This window comes from Protopterus annectens, chromosome 2.part2, assembly GCF_019279795.1.
Source record: "Protopterus annectens isolate FY-2018-M chromosome 2.part2, PAN1.0, whole genome shotgun sequence".
Taxonomy (NCBI): domain Eukaryota; kingdom Metazoa; phylum Chordata; order Ceratodontiformes; family Protopteridae; genus Protopterus; species Protopterus annectens.
In genome coordinates, this window is record NC_056730.1 from 953,260,703 (window position 1) to 953,272,839 (window position 12,137).

The 12,137-nt window shown below is 41.5% G+C and overlaps 1 protein-coding gene across 1 annotated transcript in view; it reads right to left on the bottom strand.

Moving 5' to 3' along the window:
- The window catches only part of SLC25A46 (solute carrier family 25 member 46), a 130,015-nt gene that overhangs the window by 38,076 nt on the left and 79,802 nt on the right, over window positions 1-12,137 (bottom strand). Inside the window, exon 5 of the mRNA XM_044064476.1 lies at window positions 2,234-2,334. Coding sequence (XP_043920411.1) covers window positions 2,234-2,334 — 101 coding nt within the window. The remainder of the gene's footprint in view (window positions 1-2,233; window positions 2,335-12,137) is intronic.

The window sequence follows — 12,137 nt, forward strand, 5'->3', positions numbered from 1 at the left end:
ATCCTAGGCCTTAAACATTTGTCCTGTATGGATAGACTCAAAAAACTCCAACTATTCTCTGTCTCATATCGCCTACTTAGAGGCGATCTGTGCTTGACTTACAAAGCCATGTCTGACCCAGCTCTGTTAGAAATGCTACATCTAAAGAACTCCCAATCCCTCCGCACCACACGCTCCAGAGACCTCAACCTCATTACCACAATCAACAGAACACGCTGGAGGGACAGGTTCATAACCCAGAGACTGCCCATGCTATGGAACAGACTTCCCATACATGTCAAGAAGAGCACCTCACTGGCCCTCTTCAAAAGAAATCTTGATTTGTGGATGGGAAATAGAAAATTCATCCCGGGCATCACTCCAGTGGCTTTACTAGACAGAGGTACTGGGAACTAAGGTCGGGTGGCACGATGCCAGGGTAATCCTATGGGCTAGGCTTGTAAAGGCCCTAGTGCCATTAGCCTAGTACACACCTATGCACCTATAATCTATTTTATCCTCAGAGCCTGCATTACATGAATGTGGTATATTCCTTGGATCAGATGAACCAATCTTCACTGAGGAAAAAGGAAGGAAACCACAATTTTTTCTTGTGTCTAGAAGTGTACCTGAATGCTTCATGGTGGCTGTTTGCTTCTTGTGATTATTCGTATGAAACTACATGTGACAGAAAGGCAATATGGTCAAGCAAGTTTGTTCATAAGCACAAGGTACAGGGTTTGATTCTGACTTTGGGTTATTAGCTAGGCTTAAAATGTCCCTTCAAGGCAGTTAGCCTAGTATTTACCTAAGAACATATGAACCTAAGAAACAGAAGTAAATCACTGGAAAGAGTGATCATCAGTCAATGGCTGAAAACTTTTAAGATGGTTTGAACAAAGAAAACTAGTCAGACCCTTGAGGAGGCCTAGAGTGAATCACAGAAAGATCCAGCAAAGACTGAAAATTTTTGGCCAGTGAAAGCATATGGAAAAATCCAAATTAGTTCTTGGTCAACGTTGGTGGAAGTTATGCTCATTCTTGGTACTAAACCTAGACCAGCATCAAATCGAAGTTTAGATGAGAAAATGGCAAGGCTGGGTAATGGCATTGATATGGAAATCACTTGTATGTACCAAACATCAAAGGAATCACCTCACCTCATGAACGGCGCAGTGGTGCAGAGGTAGCATTCTCACCTCACAGCAAGAGGTTCTCCAGTTCGATTCTTGGCTGGAGTGCCTTCTGTGCGAAGCCTGCATGTCCTCCTGCGTTTGTGTGGGTTTTCTCCAGGTACTCCAGTTTGCTCCCACATTATAAAAACATACATCTGGAGTGTTTCTCCCTGGGCCTCCGGTGAAAATTGGCTTTGTTCCAAGTCGGACTTTCCCGGTAAACAAATGTTAAATAATAAATTAAATAAAAAGGCATAAATCGGTAGAAAATTAAGTGTGGTTACTTTAAATCTGCAAAATCTGGTTTCAGAAGAGGAGACTCCAAGTGGCTGCTCGATTCCTCACAATGGCTACATTAAAACAGACTCCTCCCAAACAGTAAAGGCACTTGGCATGGATATTTAGTGTCAGAATCTGATGTCTGTATGAGTGTTTCCTTGTTTTTGTTTGTTGTTTGTCTTTCGGCTTTTCCCGGTTAGGGGTCGCCACAGCAGAACTCCGGTCCGCTAATGACTGGCAGTAGATTTTCATGAGCGCCGAGGTGCCAGCTCAACGTCCAATCTTCAGCGAAGGCACTCCCATTTATGCATGTCTTTCGAACGCCACCCAACCGCGGGGAGGACATGCAGACTCCACACAGAAGGAACTCCCCGCACTCCAGCCGAGAATCGAACGGGAGAACCTCTTGCTGTGAGGCAACAATGCTACCGCTGCACCTGCTGAAAATCTGTGTCAGACACCAATTCCTGAAGCCAGAGAAAGGCCTATTAACTGAAGCTACTGCTAGAAACATCCCAAATAATAAACCAATATTTGGTATAGCAAGATTTCAAACACAAACAGCTGAGAGATAAAGCTCCCTTTCATGACTGCCATAAAAGTAAATGTTGGCCTCTAAACACATACCTGCTACTCAACACTATTTTCAAAGAAATCATAGCATTACGTATCTACTTAATCTACATAAGAAAAACAAAACAGTTCCCACCCAGCAGTCAATAAAACAGTAAAGTAACACAGAATAAGCACATCAAAATCTACATAAAAAAGAACACAATGTCTATGAATATTGTAAATACCTTGGCAATGGTGTCGTTTCACTGATTATTCCTTCTGTTCCCAGGGTTATTCCCTGAACAATAAATGTGCTTCCCATTCCCTTCCAGAGTGCTTTTGGACCCTACAAGTGAAACATTTACATTGGTGAGAAAGAATATGAAATGGATTTTATGAAAATGGATTATCATATATACCGCTGTGATTATTAGATACATCGCCAATCCAGAAAAAGTTTGTTTTGCAAAGCTTGCACTATACTGGCTAGAGCTCAAACACACATTTTTAACAGATGTAGATGTGACACTATATACTATTTTCAATATAAGCCATTTATTCTGTGTAAAATCCCTAGTGTGTTACTGAGTTTTACTGACCTGTTCTACCCAGCTACAAAAATAACTGTTTAAGTACTGAAAATTATGGTTTGAAAATGGTATATGTTAATGACAACATTGCAGTAACACAAACTGCTGATCTGTCTGGAAGTTAGCTTACTTCCCTCAGATCATGCCATATGATTGGACTCTACATGACACCACAACTTACATACTGGAAGCAGTAGACCTGCTAGCCATACCTTACACATGGCCATTCAGGTTTTAAGAAAACAAACCTTATAGTACACAAGACACAGTTATGCAAGGACTTGACATAATGACAAGAGTTTCACAACAGAATCTTGCAGCAATTCTTTTTCTTACTTAATTAATTTACTGCATGTATACATAAAGGGCAATTAATCAGCACATTAAGCAATATAAATTTTCTTCTATATTTGAAGGTAGCAATCTGTATTATATGAGACCCTACTGGCATCCGATCTTCCATTGCTCGCTTTTTTTTTTTCTTCACATACAGCAAAAACTGGAACAGCACAAAAAGCACCACTGGAATGTAACAGAAGGAACTCCAAGTTGTAACCAGCAACCTCCCAGAAAAAGAGAAGTCAAACTGGCTTAATTAAAAAAAAAAAAAAAAAAAAAAAAAAAAAAAAAAAAAAAAGTTTCAGAAGGTGATATTTGAAACAAAAAGTAGCAAGATGTCAAAGGAGGTTGGACTCCTGGATTCTCAGTCTAAGCAGCAGTGCTTAGTGAAAGAATGACCCTATGATAATGTGGCCATGGTAGATGTGTTTGCCCTGAACACACCCTTAAAAACAGGTAACAGAAGCATCCAGTTTCTTATAGGAGTAGGTCTTAGCCATCCCTTGGCCAATTTGGTCAATCTGCTGACATCAGAAAACAATGTAAGCAGGAATCTAAAAATAAGGCTTTGCAACAGCTGAGGATACTGCAAGTAAAGACAATAGCTCACACACTGCCATATATACCACATCTCGCCATCCTGTCCGACATTACTGTGTGGTGAAAAAACTCAGTGGGAAATCAAGCAATTCAAAGGCAAACGATCCACATTACTAATGTCAAAAATATATCTGGGTATACCCATCACACTGTTTGTTAGTAAACTCTGGAACACACTTCCCCATAAACTGAAGAAATCTTTCCAGACTGCATTAAAAAATCACCTACAAACTTAAGGAACTGCAGTATTCCTACAAAATAATCTTGCTTCAGTACACTTTTTGTGTGTGCTGGGTATGTGTAAGGCATCTATTCACCTGTAGTAAAAACAGAGTTCTTACTTATGTACTCATATTGCATTATCTCAACACCAGATGCTCTTTTTTTCACATGTGACACTTATCAACGAACACTGTTGCCCTCTTTGTGACACTTCATTGCGTACAATGCACTCTCTTCACAAAAGCCTATGGCTCTAGATAATATTACAACACTGCACACATTTACATACAATTTCCGGATTCTGTTTAACATGCAGCGCTATGTGTACATGTGCATGTGTATGTATGTGTCTGTCTGTATGAACTCAAGAGGAGCTCCATTCCACTGAAGGAGTCACCAAACAGTTAGTTATCCAGTTATGGGAACACTAAGAGACCCTTGCTCTATTCCTTTACTGCTACTGTTGGGATTTTACTGAAAACTCTAGATGTAAATGATATCTCAAAGGCAACATCTCATAGGTTCACAGGTGTGTACTAGGCTAATGGCCCTGAGGCCTTTACAAACCTTGCCCTGGCATTGTGCTGCCTCGTTGTTAGTTCCCAGTGCCTCCATCAAGTAGAGCCACTAGAGTGATCCCCGGGGTGAACTTTCCATTTCCTAGCCACTCATCAAGATTTCGTTTAAAGAGAGCTAGTGAGGTGCTCTGACTGACATGTACAGGAAGAATATTCCAGAGCATGGGTAGTCTGTGGGTCATGAACCTGTCCTTCCAGCATGTTCTGTTGATTGTGGTAATGAGGTTGAAGTCTCTGGAGCGTGTGATGCAGAGGGATTGGGATTTCTTTAGATGTAGCATTTCTAACAGAGCTGGGTCAGACATGGCTTTGTAAGTCAAGCAGAGATAGTCTCTTAGTAGACGATACGAGACAGAGATCAGCTGGAGGTTTTTTGAGTCTGTCCATGTAGGACAAGTGTTTAAGGCCTAGGATCCTCTTCGTGAGGTACATTTGTGGCATCTCCAGCTGTTGCAGTTGTCTAGTGAGGTACATGCCAAATGGGGCATTATACACTATGATTGGTCTAATGAGGGAAGAGTAGAGAGAAATGATGACCCCTTTCTTCCTGGACGCAAAACCCTTGGTAATGAGATGTGCTACATAGAAGGACTTTCTGATGACAGTGGCAATGTGGTGGTTGAAGGAGAGGTTGCTGTCAACCTGTGTCTCAAGATCTCTTCTAACACCTTCAGTGTTCAATGGGCTCCCATTGATGTGGTAATTAGTGAGAACTGAGTTTTTCCCAAAAGGGATGACGACACATTTTTTGGCATTAAGCTTAAGGCCATGGTTTCGGCACCAGTCACTAGTCTCAGTGAGGCCTTTCTGTAGGATGTCTGCATCACTTGGGGAGTTAATAATGGCTCCTAGCTTGCAGCCATCTGCGAATTTGGTCAGCCAGAGTTCCTCCATGTTGGCCTGAACTTCTGAGAAGTAGATGCCAAACAGGAGAGGACCCAGGACCGAACCCTGTGAGACTCCACTTGTGACTGGTCGGCAGTCTGACTTTCAGTCCACTACTTTCACACTGTGGATACTACCGGTGAGCCAATTTTGAACCCACATAACGATATAGGGGTTGATGTCTAGTTTGCTGAGTTTATCAATAATTCCTGAGTGAGGAATGGTATCAAAGGCCTTGGCCAGATTGAGGTAGGGTGTATGAACTGCCTTACTTCCATCCACTGCTCTGGTGATGGACTCAAAGAAGTCAACCAGGTTGAGCAGGCATGATCTACTTTCACAAATCCAAACTGCGTGGGATCTAGAGTTTGGAAATTCCCTATATCCTTGTTAATTAGGTCCATGCGGATGCACTCCATAGCCTTACATATCAGACTAATCAGGCTAATGGGGCAATAATTTCCAGGGTCTGCAGTCCCTCCTCCTTTATGGAGAGGGATGACTGTAGCAGTGCGCCATTTGGTAGGGACAAAGCCTGAGGTGAGGCTGTGAGTTAACAGAGCACACAGATGTGGTGCCAGTTCACTTTGTAATTCATGTAGACCACAGCCAGAAATACTGTCAGGTCCCATGGAAGCTGTATTTTTGGCCTTAGACAATGCAGCTTTAACCTGTGCTGCAGTAATGTTGGGTGCCTGGCATTATTCCAGTATTGAGATTGGTCCTTTGGGGGGGGGGGGTAAAGTTGGTACCGAATCTGTCGGCCAGTATGTTGGCAATATCTGTTGGCTCAGTATAGGAGGTACCATTGTGCAGTAACTCGGAGCAAATCTGGGTATTGCCATGGAGATTCTTGATACAACTATAGAAGGCTTTGTGGTTGTTTTTAGTGTCTGCCACAATTCTGCCTTCATTGCTGGCTTTGGAGGTTTGTATGAGGGATTTCAACTTTTTGTTAAGGCTAATAAGGGAATTTTTCCAGTCTTGGGACTTCACCTTTTTCTGCAACAGTTTCTTCCTTCTGTTGTAGAGTTTACTGGCAGGGGACCATCAGACTGGCTTCCTTTTTTTGGAGGACAGCATCTTGGTTCTGTGTGGTATAACTAGTTTCATGCATTTATGTATGTGTTCGTACAGTGCATTGGTGTATGATTTGGCAGTCATGTATCTATTTTCCACTGGCATGGGTGCCGTGAAGTTAGCCACCTCTGTTTTAGAAGTCCAAAGTCAGCTTTGAAGAAGTTTTTTATGGTGGATACCTTTGCAATGGGTGTGGATGAGATGTGGGTTTCCATGGTGATTAGTTTGTGGTCAGATCTAACCAGGGAGGAATTGACTACTGGTTTAGAGCAACGGTTGCCCATGTTAGTAATAACCAGGTCAAGGAAGTTGCTTCCTCTAGAGGGGGTTAGAATGAGCTGGTCCAGGGCATTGGAATTTATGAATTCCAGGAAGTGCTGGGCCAGTGTATTGATGCACGAGTAGTTTTCCCAGCTGATGGAGGGGTAGTTGAAGTTACCCAGTATGAGAGTGCTGGGTTGGATCTTAATAGTTTCCAGGGTGCTTAGTAATGTGGAGTGAGAGTCTTGGGACATGGTTGGGGACCTACAGCAGGCTACGACCTGAATTGCTGTCTTATCCAATGTTAGTTGTACCTGAAGTATCTCAGATGCGTTATGCTGGGCTACTAGTCTGGAGGTGTGCATATCCTTTACAAATATGGAGACGCCACCGGCTTTGGAGCTTCGGTCCATGTTTTGGGGATGAAAGGTGTGGAATGAATTATAGCCTGGTAGTGCAGGGGTGCTTTCCGCTGCTTTAAACCAGGTCTCCGTTACAGCACACATGCCGATGTTCTCCATTTTGGGGAGTGTTTTGAGCAAGTGTATCTTGAGAGTTAGACTTCTACCGTTGAGCAGCATGACCCTCAGATTGCATTTATTTACAGCTGTTAAGGTGGTAATTTGGTCTTTGGAACACCACCTAAAAAGGGCACTAGAGGGGTGGCAAGAGCCTTAGCCAGTACCCGGAAACCCAGGGGTGACAGATGCAAGCCATCTCTGGCAAAGCATCGAGGTCTGTCAATCATGTCATCCCAAGCAGACAGATACTGGATCCCCTTAGAATGACACCAGAAACTTACCCAAAAACTTAGCCAATTGTTGAAGTCAATCATTTTCTGCTAAAAATAATACTGACCACAGCAAAATCAAGGAATCTTCTTGATACTGATGTGACAAAAGGCATCCATTAATGTCCATGGTTGCCCTCTAGGTGTGATCTTGAAGACCTCAGTTTGGAAAGTAGAATGTATGATAAATAAAATCTTATATTCATGTTTTGTTGTGTGTAAGACTTCTCCATAAACCTTTACCATTTAAGTTACAGCCCATGTAAGAGAGCTAGTCTTCAGAAACTTTGCTGCTCATCAGCAGATCTTGCCTCATGACTGGTGTCCATGTTGCCACTCAGTGTCAGGAAGGTGATGTCAGGCAGTGCTACTATAAAATACCAAGTTCCAAGAGCTAAAGGCATCGAAAAGCTCAACAAATTCTACATAACAAAAGTTACACGTGGGCAGAGCAGTCCATCAGAAAACAGTGTGCTCCTTCACATCAATCTCTGGGGCTAGCTACTAGGAGCATAGTCTTCCATGACAAGTACTTGAGGTCAGTCTTCCACCCTAGTTTGAAGGGTGGTCTTGTAAGGATCCCTCAAACAGTCTGACTTAGCACCATGAAATTCCTTAAAATATGTACCCAATGGGCTATCTAATTTTTTATTTTTAATGTCTCTAATAGGTTCTTGAAAAAGTTTCTTAGAAGACCGACCAGGCTCTCCAATATAAAATAGCTTAGAAGCACACTGGCGTATGCTGTTTAGAGACAAGGGTTTGGTGAATATACTTCAGAAGTACATAAATATATCATATAAAAGAGGTAGAAATTTGGCAGACATGGTGATACATAATTTTATTCCACCAGATCCTGTCTTACATGATACTATTTCTTCAAATATGGGTACTTTTGCTTGTAACAAATGTTCCATCTGTAAACATATTGTAAGATATTTTTCTGCCATTAATGTTACTATATTTTATCCAAACAGGAGTTATACATGTAACACTGAAGGAGTTAAATAGGTATTAAAATGTGCTTGTAAGTTATTTTATATTGGGGAAACTGGTTGGTTTTTTAAGAAATGTTTTCAAGAACATATTATAGACATTAAAAATAAAAAAATAGATAGCCCATTGGGTACACATTTTAAGGAATTTCATGGTGCTAAGCCAGACTGTTTGATGGGTTGTATATTAGGAAACAATTATTTATTTGTAGGGTATGGTCTTGTTAGGATGTCTAGAGTAAAGTACAAGGCTCAAGGTACATACTGGGCTCTTGGAATTAAAGGCATGATACAGGGAATGTGGACTGCATAGGCCATACTGGACACTGCTATGCAAGACTGGGGACTCAAAATTTGATAGGTCATCACTGTCAGCATCAGGAGCACATACTGCATAATTGGTGCCATGCCATGCACCACATGTTTAACTTATGGAATTGGTTCTCAAATACAACTATTTTTTTTTCAAAGGGTACATTTTCCAGCAGAACACTGGAGTGGCAATGGGTGCCCCTATATTTTCAAATTTAATATTATATGAATGGGAAAGAAGATACATAGTTAACTCTCCATATTTTGAACATTGTTACCTTTGTACTAGCAATGGTGATATGCAGAGCTGTAGTAACTACAGAGGGATTAAATTGATCAATCACAGCATGAAGTTATGGGAAAGAGTAGTGGAAGCTACATTAAGAAGGGACGTGATGATTAGTGATCAGCAGTATGGTTTCATGCCGGGAAAGAGCACTACAGATGCGATGTTTGCTCTGAGAATGCTGATGGAGAAGTACAGAGAATGTCAGAAGGAGTTGCATTGTGTTTTTGTAGACTTAGAGAAAGCATATGACAGGGTGCCTACAGAGGAGTTGTGGTATTGTATGAGGAAGTCAGGAGTGTCAGAGAAGTATGTAAGCGTGGTACAGGATATGTACGAGGGTAGTGTGACAGCGGTGAGGTCTGCGGTGAGAGTGACGGATGCGTTTAAGGTGGAGGTGGGGTTACATCAAGGATCAGCTTTGAGCCCTTTCTTATTTGCAATGGTGATGGACAGGTTGACAGACGAGATCAGACAGCAGTCCCCGTGGACTATGATGTTTGCAGATGACATTATGATCTGTAGTGAGAGTAGAGAACAGGTGGAAGAGACCCTGGAGAGTAGGAGATATGCTCTAGAGAAGAGAAATGAAGGTCAGCAGGACTAAGACAGAATATATGTGTGTGAATGAGAGGGAGGATAGAGGAATAGTGAGGATGCAAGGAGTAGAGGTAGCGAAGGTGGGTGAGTTTAAAATACTTGAGGTCAATAGTTTAGAGTAACTGTGAGTGTGGAAGAGAGGTGAAGAAAAGAGTACAGGCAGGATGCAGTGGGTGGAGAAGTGTGTCAGGAGTGATTTGTGACAGACGAGTACCTGTACGAATGAAAGGGAAGGTCTACAAGATGGTAGTGAGACCAGCTATGTTACATGGGTTGGAGACAGTGGCATTGACAAAAAGGCAGGAGTTTGAGCTGGATGTGGCAGAGTTAAAGATGTTAAGATTTGCACTGGGTGTGACGAGGGTGGACAGGATTAGAAATAAGTATATTAGAGTGTTAGCCCAGGTTGGAAGGTTTGGAGACAAAGCCAGAGAGGCAAGATTACGTTGGTTTGGACATGTGCTAAGGAGGGATGCTGAGTATATTGGGAAAAAGATGCTAAGGATGAAGCTACCAGGTAACAGGAAAAGAGGAAGGCCTAAGATAAGGTTTATGGATGCGGTAAGAGAGGACATGCAGGTGGTTGGTGTGACAGAGCAAGATGCAGAGGACAGGAAGAACTGGAAACAGGTGATCCGCTGTGGCGAACCCTAACGGGAACAGCCGAAAGAAGAAGATGATGATGATGTTATCTCTGTACTAGATTTCTGGATGACATCTGTATTGTGTGGACAGGATCTAAGGGATACTTGGTTGAATTTATCAACTATTTATCCATCACTGCTGAATTTATTATAATTTACGTCACACATAACAGAAAATGAAGTTAATTATTTGGATGTCAATTTATAAAAATAGAGAACTACGGGGATATTTATCCAAAATTTATCATAAACTGACCTACTGCAGCTCTTTTCTTCATTTCAGTACTGAACATCTCTTGTCTCCAAACAGAAGTACTGTTAAAGGCCAACTGGTACATGCAGCTCGTATGACATCCTTGCTTGATGAATTTGTGGACGAAAGTGAAAATTTAAGGAACATGTTTTTACAAAGGGGCTACCTTAACCATTTTTTTATCCAAGATAATTTTGGAGCTTACTTCTGGCTGGGGTAAGTAGTTTCTCCTGATTTTAGGGGGAAGGGCTGATTTGGATGATCCTAGTTTTTAAACACTGACATCAACACTACAAGATCCCAGAATGACGATAGGTATTGTTCTGGAATTTGTTTGGAATATAGTAGGGAGAATTTTTGTATAGGGGAGATTATTTACAAGTATTGGAATTTATTTAATCAATTTCCTGATGCATCAGAAGTTTACATATATGAAGGGATTATGTTTGAAAAATACACAAGTCAAGTAAAGGGCAGTGCATACATAAAATTAATGGGAAAACTTGTACATATAAATGTGGTACTGCAAGCAATATCAATACATATGCATACTGGGGTAATACACTTGGAAAGCCATGGAAGAGAGCTGATAGTTCAGAGTTATTTTAATTGCAATACACGTATGTTTATGACATTACACATGACAGAGAAATTAATTCCTCAGTAAAACATGCTAGAGTGTGCGTAAACAGTAGCTTTAAATTTTATGTCTTAGACAAGCAAAAATCTTAGGGGTGGTCATTTGGGAAGACTTGCTTGAATATCAGGAACTTTACTTACAATTGTACTCACAGGCCAACAGACTCGCAGGGTTAAATGATGTAATTTGTATAGCGGCTGTTTTAAAACTAAGGGCTGCTAAATTATAACTTCAGCATTTTTAGCACAAGCTTTTTTTTTTACTTTACATATGTTCTTTTGTATATTTGTTCTTTTAGATTTGTCTTTTATATTTTTGATGCACTGAATCACATCTTCACAAATCATAAAAATTCCATAATAACATATGTAAAAGGGAAAGGTCCCTTTAAAAGTATTTATAAGGTTTTAATTAACTTACTGTAGTTTAGATTCCATTGGTGGGCGGCCGCAGTGGTGCAGCAGTTAGCGTTGCCACCCCACAGCAAGAGGTTCTCCGGTTCGATCCTCGGCAGGGCTGCCTTCTGTGCGGAGTCTGCATGTCCTCCCTGTGGTCGCGTGGGTTTCCTCCGGGTACTCCAGTTTCCTCCCACATTCCAAAGACATGCTGTAGGTGGATTGGACACACTAAATTGGCCCTAGGCGTGAGTGCATGCATGTGTGTGCCTTCTGTGGAAGGTTGGGTGCCGGGTTGGCAACGCGACACTGTAAAACTCCACTGCCAATCATGAGCGGACAGGTGATCCGCTGCGGTGACCCCTAACTGGGAAAAGCCGAAAGAAGAAGAAGTAGTTGTTTAGATTCCATTGGTGGATGATGTTTTGGAATGGACTACTGACACTATATATTTACTGTGCTGAGGGTGCATTTTAATTCTGATGAAGTTCATTAATTTGAATGAAAGTGCTCAACTACTAATTTTGTTATTTTAATGAAATGTGTGGAATATTTTAAAGTATCGCAATCTGGTGCCGTTCCTGCGTGTTCGTGATGCCTAAAGGCAATGTGGTTTCGTTTGGTTTCAGAACTCTGCCTTAGCTGCTTTTCTTTCTGGTTTTGGACAGTGGATATGTAC